This window comes from Cordyceps fumosorosea (genome assembly GCF_001636725.1).
Source record: "Cordyceps fumosorosea ARSEF 2679 chromosome Unknown scaffold_13, whole genome shotgun sequence".
NCBI lineage: Eukaryota > Fungi > Ascomycota > Sordariomycetes > Hypocreales > Cordycipitaceae > Cordyceps > Cordyceps fumosorosea.
Genome location: NW_017387313.1, coordinates 437662 through 459026, shown reverse-complemented (window position 1 = coordinate 459026; position 21365 = coordinate 437662). Strand labels below are relative to the sequence as shown.

The following is a 21365-nucleotide window of genomic DNA, read 5'->3' as shown; positions in this document are numbered from 1 at the left end:
CTGTATATATTTCTCTTTTTGGCCTCCAAACGAAACTCCCAACGCCCCAATTCCAATCAATGCGCAATAAAAATACTGAGCGCGCCCGCGTAAATGCGATCTTGGGAAGAGTAGAAAATCGTTCCCCCATTCGCCGCCCTCAGCATCTAGAAGAAGATGATGCCGGCAGCGACGTCCACGTTGCCCTCGGCGGCCTGCAGTGCCTGGACCGCCTGCTCCCGCGTGGCGCCCATGCCCATCAGCGTCTCGATGTGTTGCGGCAGGATGGCCGGTCCCGAAGCCGTTGGCTGGGCGACCGCCGGGGTTGGCTCGGGGGCGGTAGGTGTTGGGGCGATGGGCGCAGGGGCAGCACCCGTCGTTGCGACACTCGTTGACGGCACAGCGCCGCCGGCGGTGGGCGCAGAAGAGGGGCCTGCACTAGGAGGCTCGATGGCGCCGGATCTCTGCCCGATGGTAGTCCCCGCAGGGCCGGGAATGGTGGGCTCGTTCTGGCTAGCATCCTCTTCCTTGGGGATCTCAGCCTCGCCAAGGAAGGGGATCTCCTCGCCCTGGATGACCAGCTTGTCCTTGGCCAGGTCGATGGTGGCCTGGTACCGCTTCAGCATGTCGAGGCCGAGCAGAAGGTCCATTCCCTTGCCTTCCATAACAGTGAAGCTGCAGGGCAGATGCATGGCACCAATCTTGATCTGGGCCGAGTGCACGCGGCCGATGATGTTGGCCGTGCCGACGCCGCGGGCAACGCCGGCGAAGCGCGTGTCGACGAGGCGCATGATGCCGCAGGCCTCGGCGCACGAGGGCGACATTATCGTCGCCTGCGCGCCAGAGTCCACAAACGCCTTGACCTTGTGCCCGTTGACCTCGACATTTACGTACAGCATGTGTACCCTTCCAAAGACTATAATAGGTGGAAGCTGATTAGTTCTGTGTCGACGAAAATCGACTCCAAAACGAGGAGGTGCTCACCTTCCGGATTATGTTCCATGGCATTCTGCAAGTTCTCCATGACGCGCTCTTGGCGGATCATCTCCTCAATCCTCCTCTGATTTTCGACATTAAATGGATCCTCATTCAGTTGCTCAATCTGTCGTTGTCTTTCCAGGCGCTCTCTCCGCTCACGGTCCTGGCTGTCACGGAGTATGCCCGCAAACCGAGCAGGGTCATCCACGGCGGCCGCCAGCTCTGGGTGTTGGCGCTGAAGCTGCTGCCGCAAGTTCGGGTCACCGAGGACCTGCAAACGAATCATCTCCGGGTCATTTGTCCCCGCACTGGCCTGGGCTTGGGGTTGAGGCGGCGCCTGTCGAGAAGCCTGCGCCTGCGGGTTGGGGTTCGACCGCTTCTCTCGCACGTGAACAGCCAGCATGTCACCATCGTTGATTTGCAGCTGTTCCATCGTCTTGGTATCCTCTGTCAGAGCTCGGCCGTTGTGGTAGATTTGCTGGGCAGCAGGCGCCACCCCGGCCTCGGCCTGGATCGACTCGCGGAGGGTAGAGAGGGGCATGTCGGGGAAGATTTCGAGCGTCAGGAGGGTGTCCTGGTCCCCCGCTTTGCGGTCCCATATATTGAGCGTGATACGCCTTGATTGTGGAAAGGCCAGTTAGCCTCGACTGCCCGGACATCACCTCAAATGCATATTTCCAAGCTTACATGGTGGCAAACGGAGGAGCTATCGAGCGAGCGGGTCGTTGACCGGTGTTGAGATGTGCGGGCACGCAGAATCGCGCTAGAAAGTAACGTTTCGCAGGTGTCGGGGCGTGTCAGTAGGTACAGGGGAAGAGAGCGGAAGAAGTTCTGGCAGAAAATTTCGTCCCCGGGTTTGTGATGTGTAACTTGCAAGTGAAGTCCAGCGAGGTGCCTATGGGACGGAGTCAAATAGTTAGTCGTCAGTGGTCGCAGCCTGGTAACCAGAGGAAGTGGGCCAAGCACAAACACAAGGGAGGGAGCTTGGGGTAAATTAGCTTCTTAGCTTTGTCACTGTGTATCGGCTTGCTTTTAGCCAATGCATGAAGAGATGACCATAATTCACCATCTTCATTCATGATACGTGGCTCTGGGCAGAGCCTGAAAGATTCCTCGTTGCTTCAAGACCTGGCGGTGGCGGGATGCTGGGGTGACAGACACGCCCCATTAGCGTTCAACTAGAAATGCTTGCAGGAGCGGTATTGAGGGGTTACTTGGAATCTAGAGCAGGTCGGCAAGGGAAGAGCCCGAGGACCGTGGCTAGATGCATGTCAACGAAGTCATGTCACTTTCTGATCGTCACTGCATCAGAAGAGGCAAGGCTTCGCATGCAGCCACAACGACACAAGGTAGGCGGTGGGCGTCCAGCGCCTCACTCGAGACAGCCAAGCATGACCGTCACAAATGCAAGGTTGGCAAACAAAAACAGCGCACAATGAGACGTCCTTCACGCCCAATTGAGAGACTGATGCGTATCACCGTATCTTCTCTCGTTACACAGCGTCGTGCGGTCCCTTCCCTAGAACCGTCGCCTGCATGAAGTCCTTCACCGAAGTGGGGAATATAGTCGCAATTGTCCTGTGGCTTTTGCTTCAATAAGGTGGCAAGCGACATGCATCTGGTGCTATTGTGGCACAACTATGCTCATGTTGATCATGGACTACCCATGCTGTCGTTTGTGTGAACTGTGCCGGGCGAATAAGGCAGGCCAGTCGCGAAATAGCAGTTTGCGCCGGCCAATGCATAGCTATGCATACACGATACACGACACACATACATGCATATGCACATACACATATGAGATAAAATACTTGGTATAAGATGTCAATTAAAGCCAAATACGCCAAACACGCCAAACACCACGCTGATGCCGCTATAAACTAGTTAGAAACTGAAGAGCTTTGTGCTTGATTGCACGTGCCCGATTAAGCCAATGCTACGAAGAGTTGAGCCTTCGATATCTGCTATATATTTGCTTCCTCTTTGAGTTCCCTTGCTTTGCCACCGCCCTGCTCCCCCGTCGTTCGACATTCAGATACTTAGTCGCTGGCCTTGTACTTGGCGCGGTACTCCTCAGTCTTCTTGATGTCCTCCTCCGAGATGAGACCACGCATGCCATCAATAACGTCGTCGAGTGTAACGATGGAAAAGATAGGAATGCTATATTCCTTCTTCATCTCGCCAATGGCACTAGGGCCGGGCTTGGAGTCATCACCGTCGGCCGCGGGGAGCTTCTCCATGCGGTCCAGGGCCACGACAATACCGGCAACAATTCCGCCTTCCTTTCTGATCTTCTCGATAGCTTCTCTCTTGGCCGTTCCAGCCGTCACGACGTCGTCAACAATGAGCACACGCTTGCCCTTGAGGCTGGCGCCAACAATGTTGCCACCCTCGCCGTGGTCCTTGGCCTCCTTTCGGTCAAACGAGTAGGAAATCTTGTCCAGGTTGGCAGCCTCGAGCTCGCCAATCTTGATGGTGACAGCCGTAGCAAGAGGGATACCCTTGTAGGCAGGGCCGAAGACAATGTCAAACTCAAGACCATTCTTCTGGGCCTCGAGGATGGTGAGTGCAAAAGCCTTGGCAATCGCGCCAGCTAGGCGAGCAGTATGGAAGTCGCCGGCATTGAAGAAGTAAGGAGAGATTCTCTTGGACTTGAGCTCGAAGCTTCCAAACTTGAGAATGCCACCGTCGTGGCAAGACTTGAGGAAGTCCTTCTTGTACTGAGCCAGGTGAGACATTGTGGTGGTGGTGACTTCGGTCTTTTTCAAGCGCGTATGTGTGTGTGGTCCAAGGAGGTCAAACTTCAGACCCTCGATAAGAGAATGCAAATTTATAAGAAAAAGAAAGAAAAGGCGTCAAGGACTGTAGTTGCCCAAAGAGGGAAAAAAAGAAATAAAAAGAAGACATTCAGCTCATGGGAAAAGTCTGCCAGCCAAGTTGTTCCAGGTTATCATGACTTGTGGCGGGGCATCGTTAGCGGGGTGTTTAGTGAGGTATTTTCCCACGTATTTCTTGTGTCTGGGTACCTCTTCTACTAACGCGAGGCCGTGATAGGTCTATCGATAAGGCCTTCGCTACTCCACCCGCTGCCCAAACTTTTTTTTGTGAAGGCGAAAAAAAATTGACCGCCTTGCCGCTCGGGGCCAGCCATCTGGAAAATCCTCTCCATCTTCTCACCACCAAACACTGGGCTGACGATATCCTGCGTTCACCACCAGATCGCCCATCATGAAGACCACTTGGAAGGATATTCCTCCCGTACCGACCCAGCAGGAGTTTCTGGACATTGCCCTGAGCAGAACCCAGCGCAAACTGCCCACACAGATTCGTGCCGGTTTCAAAATTGGCAGAATTCGAGGTAAGAACACCCTGACTTTGCACAGCATCTTTCCTCGCACGCCGACTGACTGTTGTCCTCAGCTTTCTATACCAGAAAGGTCAAGTTCACCCAGGAGACCTTTTCCGAAAAGTTTGCCTCCATCCTCGAGAGCTTCCCCCGACTTCAGGACATCCACCCATTCCACAAGGATCTTCTCAACACCCTTTACGATGCCGACCATTTCCGCATCGCTCTCGGTCAGCTTTCCACCGCCAAGCATCTGATTGAGACCATCTCCAGAGATTACGTCCGTCTTCTCAAATATGGCCAATCTCTTTTCCAATGCAAGCAGCTGAAGAGAGCCGCCCTCGGCCGCATGGCTACCCTGGTCAAGCGCCTCAAGGACCCTCTGCTCTACCTCGATCAGGTTCGCCAGCATCTTGGTCGTCTGCCCTCTATCGACCCCAACACGCGCACTCTTCTCATCTGCGGCTATCCCAACGTCGGCAAGTCGAGCTTCCTCCGCAGTGTCACCCGCGCCGATGTCGACGTTCAGCCATATGCCTTCACCACCAAGAGTCTCTTTGTTGGGCATTTCGACTATAAATACCTGCGCTTCCAGGCTATCGATACCCCGGGTATTCTCGACCACCCTCTTGAGGAAATGAACACTATCGAAATGCAGAGTATCACTGCTATTGCTCATCTTCGATCTGCCATTCTCTATTTCATGGATCTGTCTGAGCAGTGTGGCTACTCCGTCTCTGCTCAGATCCAGCTCTTCAAGAGCATCAAACCTCTCTTCTCCAACAAACTAGTGTTTGTTGTCATCAACAAGATTGATGTGACCCGTCCTGAGGATCTCGAGCCCGAGCTCAAGGCTGAGCTTGAGGGTATTCTTAAGGCCGGCGAGGTTGAGATGCTTCAGCTTTCGTGCAACACTCAGGAGGGTGTCCAGGAGGTCAAGAACGCTGCCTGCGAGCGTCTCATTGCCGAGCGCGTTAACCAGAAGCTCAAGGCTGGAACCGCAAACAGTGGCAACATTGGCGGCCGCCTCGCCGACGTCATGGCCCGTATCCACGTTGCGCAGCCCATGGGCGGCCAGACCCTCGAGACTTTCATTCCCGACGCTGTCAAGGATCTGAAGAAGTACGACAAGGAGGACCCAGAGCGCCGTAAGCTCGCCAAGGATATCGAAGCCGAGAACGGTGGTGCTGGTGTCTACAGGTTCGACATGAAGGCCGACTACCTGCTCAAGAACCCTGAGTGGAAGTACGATGCGATGCCTGAAATCTTCAATGGACAGAACGTGTTTGACTTCGTTGATCCCGATATCGAAGCCAAGCTAGCCGCTCTAGAGGAAGAAGAGGAGAAGCTCGAGCAGGAAGGCTTCTACGATTCCGACGAGGATATTGATGACGATGACGAGGCCGAGGTGCTGCACAAGGCCGAGCTCATCCGCGAGAAGCAGCAGCTGATCCGCAACGAGGCCCGCATGAAGAAGAGGCTGAAGAACCAGGCCATCATCCCGCGCAAGATGGTCAAGAAGTCGGTGGCCGAATTTGACGACGCTCTCGACATCCTCGGCCACGACACCACCGAGATGACGGAGCGCCCCCGCGAGAAGTCGCGCGGTCGCTCTATGACCCGTAACCGCGCCGCCACCGAGGACGCCGACGCCATGCAGATCGACGACCCCAAGGCCCGCCTCCGCTCCAAGAGCCGCCCCGCCAGCCGCGCGCCCCAGTCGAGCCGCCGCGATGCCGGTGTCGAGGACGAGACGAAGCGCTCCAAGGCCGACCGCATCTCCAAGCTTAACCAGCGCCGCATGAACAGAATGGCCCGCCAGGGTGAAGCCGATCGACACATTGGCACCGCCATGCCCAAGTACCTCTTCTCCGGAAAGCGCGGTATCGGCAAGACGGACTGGAAATAAACGAAGAAAAAAAAACAGTTCGAGAGGCGCTCTATACAGAAGATGGAAAAGAACCGCCGCGACATCCAAATATATTTGCATCATGTTGGCATATTACCCCCTTGTTATGTTTGGCATTATCTCCTTTTTGAGTCGTATTATTTATTCGGGGGAAGGGAGAGCTTTCTCTATACCGGGCTCTCGTTGGCGTTTCGGGAGTTTTCTTCATTGTTTTCCACGTGTGTGCGTTCATCTGTTCGCGAGAGTAGGACCTTATTTGACCGCGTCGTCGGTCAATAGAAGCACCGGCTACTAGTTTAGGGGCGGTGGTGGGAATGAGAAGATATAAAAAAGGCACGCCATTTAGACCATGGTTGAAGAAGAGGTGGTTGTTTCTAGATCGACAAGTTTGCAGGCTGAAAAATTGATGATTATGAACATGATCCATTACCACGCCGTGAACATATGGCGCCTTAGCAATCAATGAGTCGTCATAAGGTGTTGTTGCTCAAGTCAGAAACATGTGCGCAGACGCGCAACGGACGGGAGTATAACAAGATGCATTAAAATTTTGTTCCTCTTTGTGTCAAACAATATTCGGAATCTAAACAAAGTTCCAATATGAATCAATCATCGCCCGGCAGATTCTCTTGTTGGCAGTTCATCTTCATTTTAGATATATGCCCCTTCGCGTCAATCATATAAAAAATCCCGCCATAGCTATCAAAGAATTCACGGCCTTTTCCCGCTGTTAACTAAGTACGATTTTATATGTGCTCGCTTATTGCTCGTCGGCGACGACGATGCCCTCTCGCAGACCCTCGACCTTGAGCTCCTCGCCGGTGGCGCGACGGTAGATATCCTTGACATCGTCGGTCGTGGTCTCGAAGTGGCTGGTAGCGTCGTAGCTCTTGGAGATGAAGATGTTGTCTTTGGTGCCGTCCTCGTTGGGCTCGTACATGGGAATAGGAGGGCCCTATGGTATCAAACGTTAGTTACACGTTGGAATAGTTTACAACATTCAGCCACTGACCATGAACTGCTCCTCGATAGCACCGAGTCGGTCAAGACCGGGCTGGAGCTCAAGGTGGTGGTTGGCCTCGGTCTCGGCAATGGTCGAGACGATGGCAACCCAGAAGCCCTTGGGGCAGACGTTGTGGGCAGAAGAAACGCAAGCGATGTAGATATCTGAATGCTGTTAAGAAAAAAACACCCGAGTAGAGGCAATACGAAGGTGACATACCGTTCTTGCGGCCTACTTGAGACTGAGGGATGATGAGCTGGCAGGAATCGCTATCATTGGTGCCAGCAAGAGGATGCTTGAGGATGCAAATGGCACGAAGGACGTGTCCAACAACCTTGGTCTTGCCAGGGAAGTAGGATGGGTCGCCAATGATCATCTTAGCACGCGTGTCGAACTTCATCTCCTCGACGCCAGTCATAGTGGCCTTGATGCCGACGGTCTTGTCGCCCTCGGTGATGAACTCATTGACTTGTGTGTTAAGCATGTAAGTGCCGCCGTAGATGGCGGAGAGACGGGCAAAGCCCTGGGGGAGCTCGCCAAGACCGTAAAGAGGGTAGATGTAAGGCGACTTGCCGTAGCGGGCAACCGAGTTTCCGTAAAGGCGGATGCGCTCGATGGCTTTGGGGGCCTCACCCTTGGCGGTAAGGTAGTCGTCGGTGAGGTACAGAGCCATGGCGTGGCCGATGAAATCCTTGGTGCCAGCCTCGAGACCGAACTTGTCATAGACGTCGTTCATGGTGCACTTGTTCATATCGAGACCTTGGGGGACATGTCAGCCAGGGCACTGCAGCGGTTGTGGTTTCGCGACAGATCGTCTGCTTACCCTTGTGAGTGGCGGGGTCATTGAGCTTAAAGGTGCCAACCCACTCGATGAAGGACTTCATGCGGCGCTTCTCGAAGATGCCCATGAGGGGAGACTTGAGGGCCTCGCCAGCATCCGAAGGAACCTTAGCGACAGTGGCCTTGGGGGAGGCGCCCTGCTGGACAAAGCTGCCAGTGACCTGCTTAAACTCGAGATAACGGGTGACGTCGGTGGAGACGAGAATGTTGGTCAGCTCGCCCGAGGACATGAGTAGCTTGGGGACCAAGTCGATATTCCAGTCGTTAAGGCGGCCATACTTCTCCCAGGGCTTCTCGCCAGCGGCATTACCGTACTTCTTGAAGAGCTATTTTTCGGAGGTGGTTAGCATGGCGATAGTAATAGCAAGCATGAATATCAAGTGCGGGCTTACGGTCTCAAGGTTGACGGAGGCGGCCTCGCTGAAACAGGGGGGGCAACGTTAGCGATTCCGAGCAAGTATACAGGCGTCGTCGACGTGAAAGCGGCAGAACGTACCCGCCGTAGTGATCGTTTCTGTCAATGTGCAGAACCTTCTTGCCCTTGACACTGAGAACACTGTAGAAGGATGTGGCGTTAGCTTAGGCTATGTATGATGATCGATCGAAAAGGCGGGGGGGACATTGGCGGTGGGAGTCGGGCGCGCAGCATACCCAGACAGGATGCACTCGGTCAGGCCTGTGGGGAGAGGAGAGCATTAGCGAAATGGATTTCGAGATGACAAGAATGCGTGTTTTGAGCAGCTGCAAGTGGTAATCCTTCAGCGAGTAGCTTGGGGCGGTGGTGCATGAGGGGCAGAGGCAGGCAGGCAGCTTGGACGACCCTAACGATGGCGGACGAGCTTGCAGCGGCGGCGGCGGCGGAGGGGAGAGAGAGCAGGGCGACGTACCGGTGCCGAGGACAAGAACGTCGTACTCCTTGGCAATCTCGTCCATGGCGAATGTTGTGTGTGTTGAATTTCAAGGGTATATCGAAAACGGATGGGACAGAGAAAGAAAGAGAGGTGGTCAAGTTGAGGAGGAGGTTGCAAGAAAACGGGTTCGAGGGGAAAGCTGTGTCTGTTTGGGGATGCTCTGGCGGGGTTGTTGAATGGACCTCGAGGCCGCTAATAATAAAAGGGAAGAGAGGTGAAGAACTAGAGAGGTACCTGCGCCGCCCGCCAATTTAAGGCCTGAGATGAGGTACCGAGAAAGCAACCCGCCATTATGTGCTTGCCAGCAAGACGAGCTATGAATTAATGGATGCTGTAAAATTATTGGAGAGGAGAGCGCATTGATTTAGGGAGTACTTTTTTCCTGCTCTTTACGCTGTCTTGTTATCATCATCAGACCGGTACATGCGGTATACCCAACTATGTCCGGTACTCTGTACGGATCTCCTACTCCTACTAACTACCTTAGTCACTACTCAAACCCTTTCCTTGCGGCAAGATTAATTACAGCTATTAAAATTTCCCCATCAAATTTCCCCAATTCACACCATTTCATCATTCCCTTGTCAGCGAAGCAGGGACTTGGGCCATTCCACTTTGATATACCTCCTCCACTCGGTCCGGACAGACCAAGCCACGGCGCAACTCAATCTCTCTGCTGAAGCCTTGCCTCCTCCCATCCGGCCTCGTCCAATACAGGTCGGATGGTTAATTTAAAATACTGACCACAAAAAATATCGACAGAATAAAAGAACCCTCGCAGCCGGATCGTCCGCTTTCATCTCCACCCCGGCTGGATCAAGCGCCAGCACGAACCAGTACCAGTACCTAGTTACACTAACAAGCTCGTTGAGCTTCCCGGAACGAGCTCGCAATCTAATTCTACGATACAATCCTAGACAACCTGTCTCTCTTCAGATTGCCGTCATCCCGGCTTCGTTCTTCTGCCGCAGGTGAAAAGGGACAGCTTTGTTCCCCGCGTTCGCCGTTCCACAGCTCCGCCTAAGATTACTGCAATTAAATCAAAATTTGCCCGTATCCCGTTATCGTACATTGTTGCTTTCTAGCGATGCTAACTTGTAGTTACATGGTGTACAGCCGCTCCTTGTCGGCGGGAAGAGTTCTCTCGTGCTGCATGTGCATTTTGAAGGCCCTAAGTTCTCCCTTCCATCCTGGCCCCGAATGATGATGCCGGAAAGATGCCTCAGCTAGGCACCTTTGCCGGCTCGCCTTTGCCAGCCTCGTCAGGCTTCGCCGCCTCGGAGGCCCAGGTATCCGGCGCGCTCGTCTCCTCCTCGTACGCCGATGGCTTGTAGAACTGTCCGTCCTCCGCCTGAAGGTCAATCTCCGGGTCCGACTCGGCCACCCCGGTCGCGTCCTCCCACGTGTATTGTCGTTCGGTCAGAGTGTGCTTGATCGCCTTCATCGTCTTGTTCACCTATGATCATCACTGTCAGCCCAACGTTTCCCCCCCGTGTAAATGTCTTGCTTGCTGCCGCAAACCCACCTCGAGCTCACGAGCCTCAATCTCCGACTCGCCAAAGCCCAGCTTAGTCCTCTCCAGCTCGGCCTTCGTCGTCGCTAGCATGTTGCGCTCCCGACAGCACGTCCACCACAGCGCGTGCAGGTCCTCCCACGACTTGCGGCGCAGCTCCTCCACCGTCCACGCCCGCCCATGCTTCTCCATCTCCGCCGGCGTCCACATCAGCTTGTTGGGCTCCGGGAAGAAGCCCCAGAGCCCGTGGGCCTCGTCCACGGGCACGCTCGGCTTGTAGCCGGCGCGGGGCCGCGGCAGCGGCACGTTTGACATGGACAGCGGCTCGCGCGGGCCGGAGCGGTACAGGCTGCTGACGCCGCGCTTCTTGTTGCTGTCCCGGGTCTTGCGCTTGCACATGGGCGCGGTCGTGGAGAAGGGCGCGGCGCGGCGGCTGCTGCTGGCCATCGCCATCGCCGAGGGCGCTGAGAGGGAGGCCCTGCCCGAAATCCCGAGGCGCATGGCGCAGCCTATCGTCGGCCGTAGTTTTTGTGCGCCCGACATGGTGTTTGTGATTGCAATTGGTCGCAAGAGACGAAAGGTTTCCAATGCTGTCCCTGAGCTGGAGAACCCAGATAAATTTTGGGCTTGGTCTGTTTCAGCCAATAGGGGCCGCCTGCAGACCCACACCTACCCTATAGGCTTTGTCGGTGCTCGTGAGGCCTGCGAAGAGCAACCTCAAGCGAACCGCTGGAGGGTATGCTGAGCCATTATTAGTTGTTAGTTTTGGTAATTCTAATCTACCTTTTTTGTATGTTAGGGGCGTTCGTGCCGAACACATTGAGTGTTCAGCGGTTGGATACTTCCGCCCAGCCAGATATTATTCAACCCAACCAGTATCACCTCATCAAACGCATATGTTATGCGACGATGGCGGAACAGAAAAGACGGTAAAGCTGATGAAGGCGGAAATTCGCATAACTTAGACACCGCTATGCATCCTGCTGAAAGTCTGCCCAGCCATTAACAACGCCCTCCTGATATCCGTGCAGTTCCAACTAGGCAGTGCGTTACCTACTATTAACAGGCCCAATCAATGCTACCTTTATACAATACGTAACAAGCTAAAATGAGAATCCAGGTAATTCGTATTAGAACTGCGATTGAATCACAGACACTCTTCTGTAGTTATTATTGGTGGCTGGAGACTGGCTCAGCACTGTGACTACTCCTATCGAGTGAAGTCCGGGGATGCACATGATGTGGCTGAGACTTATTTGTCCTCACAACCAACCGCCGAGGGTAAATTTGTCATCAGACAAGGACGAAGTTCCGCCAACAAGTAACGAAACACCAAGCAAGTATCGGCCCTGCCGTACTGGGATATGGTGGTTGTCTCTCCCACAATCGTCTCCCGGCTTCTCACTCACGGGACGCCTGCCAGGTACAGAAGACTTTCGTCCCGAAAAGGATGCCGCAAAGTACCGCAAGCTCTCCGATTGCAATGGAAGTGGCACACTGGCTAATTTATTATTAAGAAACCGATGATCTGCCCTTCAGCTTTGCCTTGTCCAACGTAGGTCCGTGCAGGACACTGTCTCTGTGTGTAAGCGCAATGGTAATGTATTGCACGGCTCTGATTGAGCCGGGCCTGCGTCGCTATCTTTATTCATCTTATTCATCTTATTTGTTGGAAACAGGGCGGCTACTGTGAGCCCTAGGGCCAATCATTATGTACGATGAAGTCATGACTTTGCCGAGGCGTGCGGGAAAGTTACATCACGTACGAGTACACAGATTGGCTGGGACTCTCCCCATAGAAGGAAAATGAAGAAAATTGGTACTCATAGACCTGAATTGGATCTTCCATCTGAAATTAGGAGTCCCTGAGATCGAGCTCACTGACAGACGGCTTTATTACTTGAGCGATCGTGTTTGATGAAGTGACGGATGAGTGAACATTGTACCTGGCCCGGAAGGGTGTCGGAGAAACACAGATTTTCCCCCGACCCCTGGGAAGGATATAAATGACGACCATGCAGGGAAGATATTTCGGTTCAATACAGGAGCGGGAGCTACCATTTATATCTGATTTCGTGATACCAGGATCACGGTTGATTTCCTAATCTGGTAATTGCGGGAAGGCGGCTTATACAAGAGCACTGATGGTGCTGATGGGGAACGCCTGGCTCCTGCGTTTATTCCCTTGTTTTTGAGACGGCCATGCACCAGGTTATGTATGTACTTGGTAGTACATGAATTTGTATCCATTGTGTCATAGCCGTTTTGCCTGGATCCATTTGTTCGAAGACAAGAAAGACCATGGCGGGGATCAACCCCCCCCTCCCCCCATTCTGGAGTCCCTCTTTCTTGGATGCTGTGGGACAGATTGACGGGTAAGAATCCCAACAGCCTTGTGGACTCTGGGATCCTTTTTTTTTGTGACCCCGTTCCATGAACCGTTGATCTGACGTTTCTGGTTTGTGGTCACAAGTCTCCATGAGTCTTCCCCGCCTGATCGCCTGGGCGGGCTTGTTGTTGGGGCCGTTGGATTTGGAGGCGGGTGGATATGTGCCGCTTTTCCCTTGCCATTTTTTGCAGCTAGATTTCGATGGGTGTTCTCCATAGTAGTTCTGTACTTGGTAACTAAATCTTGATCTGATATCTCCGTTATGGCGGATCGCGTCTAACTGCATCGGCTACGAGAGCGATTAATGGAGGGAGGGCGGGTAGGTAGGTCGCCTCATAACAGAGGTAGTTGACGTTGGATCCACGAAGCGACTGCATTCTGGTGACTTTGAGAGATGAGACATGCTAATAAAATTATATGACTGCATAACACGAAAACATATCTGTGATTCACAAGGTTGGCGAGGACATGACGACATGACAGTGTAAGCCGACCGACCGCCTGCTGCGAATGCCGCGCTGGGAGCACCACATATTCGAGGCAAGCAAGCAGTTTCAGTTGGCAGCTTTCATTCAGAAAAGACGAATATCTACCGAGACACGCCCTGTCGAGAGACGGACGACTGACTGGGGGCGTGGTGGCATAGAGGCTGGCTGACAGCAAGGACCTTGCCAGGGTCAAATGTGATACCTCCATTGGGCGGCGCCACGCGAATGGTCGGGTAACAAAGTCGTGGGTACCCGGCACTGAGAAGCGGAAATGCAGACAAAGGAACAGTGATACGGATCCCGGAATGCCGCATCGACAACGAACGCTTTTGAAACAACGGGCGGCGCGCGGGCTCCAGACGGAAAAAAGCACGCGCCAACGAACAACACACGCAGAGCAATCAAGTTCACGGCAAGACTAGACGAAGAATTCCATTAAAGGAAGAAAGGAGATTGTGCAGGATTTCAGTTTGTTACTGATACGCCAGCCACCACCCCCTTGTGATATGCTTACTTTGCTTTTTTGGCAGGCGCATCCCGCGCGCCCAGGTAACACGTCACATACCTCTCACATTCTCACCCTGCGACACGGGCTGCAAACTACGTGTAATTTGCATGAGAGCTTTTTTTAAGCCTGGATTTGACAGAGTATGCATCACCCAAGAAAAGACGCCACGCCGCAAAGCATCACGTCTGGCGCTGGGGATGGGACGGGACGGGACAGGAGGGACGCTGATGATCGAGGCGTCACAGCAGTACAGGTAAGCAAGTAGGCACGTCTTTGGGCGGCAGACGACAGACGAGGCGGCAGTAGCCAATGGAAGAAAGATGAAGCACACACCAAGCATGCACGTACACGTAGAGAAGACGGGCATGTACGGACACTGGTGCCATGACAATGATAGCATATGTGTAGTTACCGAGGCTTGCTCTCCTTCACTTCCGGGCTTCACTAGGCTGGGTGAGAATGATGAGACATGGCAATACAATGTCAGCTCACCTGTCTCTGAGTAGGCATTTCATTTCCATCATTGACCTAGTTACGCTAGGGCCGTGCCGTGGACGTGATGAAAATGAGACGCGACGCTAGCGAGGTAGAAACACGATGACTATATACGGAACAACTTTGCGAAAGTTTCACTCTAATATGAATCAACAAGCAATAGCTTCGTATTGGCAGAGTACATTGCCTTCGCCCCGACGGATGGAGCATCTGGAGTGGCCGACGCCGGCTTCTTCTTGTTCAAGAAAGCAGACGCCTTCCAAACAAGTTACGTGGAAGGATGAGGTGAATATATCAGGCCGCCACAGGCTCATTTGCCATGGCAAGGTCACATCCACCAGCTGGTGCTATCATAACAGGGATGTGCTTGGCCAGCGATCCTTCAGCTCGCCAGATTGCCTGCATTGCGGCGTTGGCAGCCAGCGGACTAGCTTCTCCTCTGGCCCGAGCGCCGAGGATCGCACCAGAGACGTGCGTGCATACGAATATCTTGGTAGTTACCACACGGCAGTTGTCGAAAGAGAGCGGCATGAACAAGGCTGCGAGACAAGTCGCCGTCGTCCACCATCGTGTGATGCATTTCCAGAGCATCAGCAAAGACCTTGCCTAAAACAAGTAGGAAATCTCACAAAAAAAAAAGTAAAATAAAAGTAAAATAAAAATAAAGTGCGGCGTTACAACGAGCACACAATCCCCGGCTTTTGCTCTCTTTGGGCTGGAGCTGGTAATACCCAGTCGTCCGGTCATCCTGGCTCGGTAATATTTTTTTTTTCACGTCACGCGTTCACAGCACGGTGCAGGGTTTGTACTCGTTGGGCGTCCCTTCAGCCATTTTCGACCAGGGGGTGGTTTGTGGTGGGCTTTTTTCTGAAGGTATTGCTGATAAGCCTGCGTAGAACAAGTACAGTGTCACGATGCCTTTGAACGAACCCGCAGACGGTATTCGTGCAGTGAGGTGCACAAAAGGGAGGAATCACCACCACCGCCACATCATTCCTTAACCTCCCTGAACCGAGATCCTCCATCCCTCATCACGCTGCCCGTTACTAACTATCACCCTACATGATGAATGAGCCCATCAAGGTGGCGTCGCCGCCGAGAGACGGCACGTCAACGATGTGATGTGTGATGTGCGACATGCGTCTTTTCCCCTCCAAATATCGAAATGCAAAATGCAAAAAAGGATTCGACAATTCTTTGGCGAATGATTGGCGCACGCCACTTACGCGCCCATACTGTCATAGTTGACAGGCAGATACATAGATAGCCTTTGCTCGTACTCGGTGTCCAGAACAATAATCGTAGGCACTACGATGCAAAACTAGCAGGCGGCAGGCACTCCTTCTCGTCCTTGAACTGATGGACGGACATCAGCGTCGATATTGACAATTGTTGATTATTATTCATCGGATATAGAAAACCCGTCGGGGTATTTGTTATTGCTCATGGTTTCAGTCGGCTCTCTTCCCTTGTCATTCCCTTGTTCCTCCCGTTTGCATCACAAGAATGCAACCCAAGGCAAAGCAAGAGGGCAAGTAGAGCCGAGAAACCTGTCCTCTTTCGCCCTAGGTATCATTACGCGCGCCGTGTGGGAACACACATCCCTGGCTATAAAAGAACAAGGGCAAAATAACGGATAACTAGGTATGTAGGTCGTGGTGTATACGTATCGCGGAGCAAACTCCGCGGACAAGACACATCATCTGGGCAAGAAAATGAGAAGATTCGAGTTACTTCGTTTCTGGCTCGCCACACACCCCTGCAGAGGCTAATAAGTTGTTAGTATTAACAAAGCATGATTTACCGCACCAGTAGAAAGCCAACGGAACTTTCCAGCTGCCTACCTACCATTCTACAGGGCGACTTGAACTCCCCTGCTTCCTTACCTTCGCGTTGAAATACGAGGCAAATTGTTTTACTGTTTGCATCGTGGAAATTGCGATGACATAGGCCCTGACAGTTGAGTTTTCATAGATTCCCCGAAGAACAGACGAGCTGTCTGCTAAGGGCGAGAGATCAGCCTCACTGCCTTCCTCGTGCCTCTTCCCCGTGGCTCGAAGATCGTAAAAAAAACATCTCCAAATTTTTAAACTACTGTGGGCTCTGGCCACCGTCACATTGCAGAGGGCGCTCAGGGCAGTGGGTTTTCGTTAGCTATAGTTGAACCGCTTTCTGGGGGCCAGGGCAGCCTCTTCCTCGATCTTTAGGAGGGGAATGGGGGGCTTGCTTCAAATCTCGTTATACGTAACAAGCTTTCTGCGAAAGTAGGACGCATTGCTCGACAATGGCATGCCAATTTCGACTCGTGGCGATCCTACTCAGCCATTGGCCAAGAAGACCTCGACCTTAAACATGTATTCGTATTACATGAAAAAATTTCAATCAGCTGTTTTTCGCAGGGTGTGTGTCTAAAGGTAAGAAAATAACTCGGATCTCGACCGAAGACACGACCAGCCTTTTTCAACAGTAAACGCCGAGGTGCATTCTAGTCTTCCGATTATGACTCGTGCGCTGATATTTTTTTTTTAAAATTATTCTCGACGTTCGTGCTCGCCCCCCCCCCCCTGAAATGCTGCCACCGACACTACTAGGGTAATAAATAAACCGAACCAAAGTCCGAGTAGATTCTGGCCATCGTCGTGCTGTGATGATCTCGTGTCGTGCCGGGGGGGGGGTTCCGTCGGAAAGCATGCAATGTGATGCCACGACCAGGGCAGTGCAGCCATGTACGTCGATAGTCTTCGCAAAACGGTCGTGATAGCGCGGGATGCTACTCGTATATCACTGCTGTTCTTGTCAAACCTCATACTTATGAGGGCGCGCTCCCATAAATGTATTCTTCTGCTCAGGAACGCGCGCGTGTTCCATATCCACTACCAAAACCCTGACATCACATAAACGCACACACATCAAGACAATAAGACACCAAAACGGCGAGATCTGGTGCAATGGGGCAGATGGAGCGTTCGGCATCAGCGGGCTTCTTTGGAACACTCCCCACTCGAGGGCTCCTCTTCCGGCTGGCCCGCCTGCTGTCAGGAACCACACTACACTTCAACTGGTCGTTGAAACCATTGATTGATATGTATATCGAGCCTGACATTATCAGATGCCGTGATTGAATGGCTATCAACTGGAGTAGCAACTGCCGACTTGCCCAGCCATCATTGCATGTGTAAGGGGAGGCCTAGGAGGGAGTGAGGGAGGGAGGGAGGGAGGGCGAGGCTTCGTAATAACCATGACATGAAAGAAACGGGAGCTGACTGGTTGCGGTACGCTGCTCGAGTTGGTGCAACAAGGCGCAGCAGGTGTTTCGTTTCTGATGAAAGAGACGCTCTACTCGTAAGATATGGCTCGCTGAACAAAAGGACCGTCAAGAATCTTGGAACGGAGTCAATGCTATCCCCTGGTACGAGGGACTTGGCCAATTGCCAAGGTCGGAGCTTAACTAGCCTTTCATGGCGTACCCAACCCATGTGGCAGCAGGCATTGATATTGATGAAGGATTGCTGAGAGTTCGACAACTCCCGTAATCTAGACTCGTCTGTTTGACACAAGCCAAGGACAAGTTATCAAAGGCGACATGCTATCACAGGTGATGTATAGTAATTGGTTTGCGTGTTACTGCCTCGAGCTCTCGGTATTCCGCTTTGGGTAGTCCATGGTGACACTCACTACCCTTTCAGAAGCCAAGGCATGTTGGTCAACAAGCCTATTACATGAAATGGTCAGCGAACCGAGGGAGAGCAAGTAATTACCAGTATGAATGATGAAAGCGGAAACCTGGCTGGAGTTAAGGCATGGGAGTAACAACGCCAAAACCCCCCCTTCACAAGAGCCGTGAATGCGAGATCCTCAAAGGGCCGCGCACAGTAATTTTTTGCGACGCGCGTGAGATGGCTGATTGGCCAAACCGATGTAGGCCACGACGCGCATTCTTGGTGTTTCCTCCAAGCCGCTACGACGACACCACCACCACCCACCGCTGCCACCGCTGCTGCAGGGCGCACTCTGCTGGACAGCGCTCTCCGATGGCCGGCCGGCATGTCGCTGTCGCGCTGCTGCCCGGCTCGGCCAACTTTTGTGATGGTGTGGCCGGCATGTTGCAGGGGGTGTGATGGTGGTTAGTGGCGGTTGGGTGGTGTCGTGTCGAGGACGCACGCAGGGACGCCACTCTGCAACTTCTAACCAAGTTGAACCGATCTTTTCGAACGTATACCGTGCAATGGCCAAACTGCAGAGGGCTACCCATGAATGAATAGCAGAGGGAGCAATACGATTAATGGGAGCTTGTAGGTGAGCAAGGCTACTTCCTATTGCCAAAGTCTTTGTAACAGGACCAGCAGCTGGTACTTTGTCCCAATGGGTGAAGACGGATATGAGTTTCCCGTTGCGTTCTAGCGGAGGCGTGAGTTTTCTGACGCACGCCTCATGTCATTCCTTAGTCAGGACCGCGGTGCAAATTGCCTATCGTGGCAGTGTAATGAGAGAAGTCAGTGAATAGAAACGTTTCATGATTCTAAAACCACCGTGCGAGTACGAGGCCGAGTTTCGTGACTTATGATTATTGGCAGTCTTAATTCTTCAAGTTGACCGCCATAGTTTGAAGACTGCCAACAACTTTTGCCAACCTAACTTTTGACTCGCGCGACGCACACGCCATGCATCAGTTGGCAAGGGGGGAGATGGTACTTGTATGCTCGCCGCAGCCCCGGTACCTGTACATAAGGAACGTAGGGACCCTGGGATGGACGAGGTGGCGCTTCGCTTCGCTTGCTGTCTTTCCAATTTCCTGGGAACGACGTCGGCGCTTTTGATTGCGCACTGGGAAGCAGCATGACCACCCCGGTCCTGATAGGGCCGCGACCTGGGCATGAAATAGGCAGCTGCATGAAATATTAATTATTAGAGAATAAGAAGGCGGAGAAGAAAGGACTGAGTTCTGGCGGTGAGTTTCGTGATTCAAGAGTCAGCGGTGATTGGCGCCAAATATCCAGCCCTCGGGGAAAACTCGGTGCTGAGTCCGCGCGCCCATGCAGGGGTATGGTGACGAGGACAGAAGGCCAGGCAAAGTCAAAGGTACAAGTTAGCTGACCTGATGCGAGGTACCCATCATCATATGACGCACCTTTTCTTCTTTACCAAAGGTGGCAGGCTTCACACCACACCGAAAAGTTGTGTGTGTAGTGCTGGCCATTTGTTTCCCCTACTTTCATCTTCATTGTTGTCCAGGCTGCATGTGTAAACGAAACGGGCGGACGGCGGTTCTTTGTTGTGCGCCCGCTGTCGGAGCTGATTGACTGATCACGACATACGGAGGGCTTGGTTAAACTGATGCATGGTCGCTGTTGTTGCATTGTCGTCGACTTTTCTTCTTCGGCGGGCTGCCCGCGAATTTCCGCTGCCAACCTCGTGCATTCTCTTCTCTTGGACGGTCTGACCGAGTCTGATAAGGTTTGCGCTGAGTCGAATGGAATCTTGGCAGTGACCAATCACACGACGAACCAAGCTTGCGTCGATAGAGAAGAGTAAAGGAATATCAGCACACTTGTCAGGGCACTTTTTCGAGTTGCCAATCTTGAATTGCGAATGGGTGTTGTGTGTCTGTGTGGTCTGTTTGCGCGCTTTCTCCCGCCGGGTAAATCGATGGTGTCGCTTTTCAGCTCTGGCGGCCTCCATGCCTCTTGCCCGTCGCTCCTTCTCTCCTGTTCTCTCTCGGCCATTGTCGGATTGAAAATGCCGATTCCGGATCAGCCAAGCTCAAAGGGCCAGCGCGATCGGCCCAGCTCTCTTCGCCCATGGCTCATTTTGATGCTCTCGCGTCGTCCTTCAACCAACCACACCGATTTGGCGGCGGAAACGACCCCCCTCCAACGACGTGAAGTTGACTGTGGATTCCCTCGCTGAGCAGAGCCGCACAGCATCAATGCTGGCGAGGCGCAAGATGGACCCAGACCTCCAGCGCATCGGTTAGTGGATAGAGGGTCACCCTTGAGCCGTGATCTGGCTGACATCTGGTTGTCTTGCGCGTGCGCGCGGGACCTGGGTGACGCTGGGGGGTCCCACTGCCCTGGACGGATGGTTTTTGGGGGCTTTAAAGTCCTTGGATCGCCTGTGAGCCCATTCAGCTAGTAGCCGAGCACGACGGATGGGAGGGATTGGGCGGGCAGAGTGTGAGATGACTGTGGTGGTTGGCGGCTTGGTGGCCAGGTTGGTGGCGGGAAGTGGGTGTGCTCAATCCACTCACTATTCACCAGAAATCCACTCACCACTCACCAAATCCACTCACTACTCACACTTCACTCATGGTTTTTTTCTTCAGCAAGACGGCCCCTCTCCCCACCACCGAACCACTCACTGAGATGGACTGAAGGACAAAAAAAAAATGGTCTCTGGAGATAGAGGTGTGAGATGCATCTCATTGTTCTGCTCTGTCTCCGACTTAAACAACCGTTACTATCATGCTGCTTTGCAGATCTATCATAGCCAGACTGCTCCGAAATTCGCCGGCTTACCCTTGAAACTACCTTTGGGACCATTGACGAGCCTGGACGCTAAATACCGCCACGGGCTGAGTTTCAACTGCATCCGCGAGACGCGGCCGGCCTCTACTTCGGTCAATTCGGTTTATTCGTATGATTGCGATGCGCCCCTGCTGTTTACATCCTGTATTGCTGCCCTGGGACCGCCGTCGTGCCCCAGCCGACAGACTCTGGGGGCTCTTTGCAGAATGCAGTCAAGCCCGCCCACACCCACGTCCACCCACGCACCCTTACCCCCGGCATAGTTACCGGCAAATGGGCCTTGGAATGCGACCATGGTGGGTATTTCGAGGTCACTGGCTGGTTGTGTACCTGACATCCTCGGTTTGGAATCTGGATGAAAACGCAGAGAGAGAACCCTGACATTGCTTTACGTCGTGGGTGTTTTGTCGCTCACGACAGTTTGGGGGCGAGCTCCGAAACCTGACACTCTTGAGCAATATGCCCGCTCAACTATTACCACT

The 21365-nt window shown here is 53.1% G+C and overlaps 5 protein-coding genes across 5 annotated transcripts; 1 reads left to right on the top strand and 4 right to left on the bottom strand.

Moving 5' to 3' along the window:
* Nucleotides 1-146: 146 nt before the first annotated feature.
* Nucleotides 147-1498, bottom strand: ISF_05527 (hypothetical protein; the record flags this gene model as incomplete). The annotated part of the gene is made up of 2 exons (XM_018849132.1): nucleotides 147-895; nucleotides 964-1498. The coding sequence occupies 2 exons, from the start codon at nucleotides 1496-1498 to the stop codon at nucleotides 147-149; spliced, it is 1284 nt and encodes a 427-aa protein (XP_018703703.1).
* A 1498-nt stretch (nucleotides 1499-2996) lies between these two features.
* Nucleotides 2997-3695, bottom strand: ISF_05526 (Orotate phosphoribosyltransferase; the record flags this gene model as incomplete). Its single annotated transcript, XM_018849131.1, has 1 exon — nucleotides 2997-3695. The coding sequence occupies one exon, from the start codon at nucleotides 3693-3695 to the stop codon at nucleotides 2997-2999; it is 699 nt and encodes a 232-aa protein (XP_018703702.1).
* Nucleotides 3696-4185: 490 nt separating this feature from the next.
* ISF_05525 (nucleolar GTP-binding protein) lies at nucleotides 4186-6212 on the top strand (the record flags this gene model as incomplete). The annotated part of the gene is made up of 2 exons (XM_018849130.1): nucleotides 4186-4315; nucleotides 4378-6212. 2 exons carry the CDS (start codon nucleotides 4186-4188, stop codon nucleotides 6210-6212), a joined length of 1965 nt encoding a protein of 654 aa, XP_018703701.1.
* A 760-nt stretch (nucleotides 6213-6972) lies between these two features.
* On the bottom strand, nucleotides 6973-8988 carry ISF_05524 (rab GDP-dissociation inhibitor; the record flags this gene model as incomplete). The annotated part of the gene is made up of 8 exons (XM_018849129.1): nucleotides 6973-7167; nucleotides 7225-7379; nucleotides 7435-7974; nucleotides 8039-8381; nucleotides 8448-8475; nucleotides 8552-8611; nucleotides 8707-8731; nucleotides 8943-8988. The coding sequence occupies 8 exons, from the start codon at nucleotides 8986-8988 to the stop codon at nucleotides 6973-6975; spliced, it is 1392 nt and encodes a 463-aa protein (XP_018703700.1).
* A 1200-nt stretch (nucleotides 8989-10188) lies between these two features.
* ISF_05523 (50S ribosomal protein L4) lies at nucleotides 10189-11022 on the bottom strand (the record flags this gene model as incomplete). The annotated part of the gene is made up of 2 exons (XM_018849128.1): nucleotides 10189-10422; nucleotides 10492-11022. The coding sequence occupies 2 exons, from the start codon at nucleotides 11020-11022 to the stop codon at nucleotides 10189-10191; spliced, it is 765 nt and encodes a 254-aa protein (XP_018703699.1).
* Between the last annotated feature and the right edge of the window lie 10343 nt (nucleotides 11023-21365).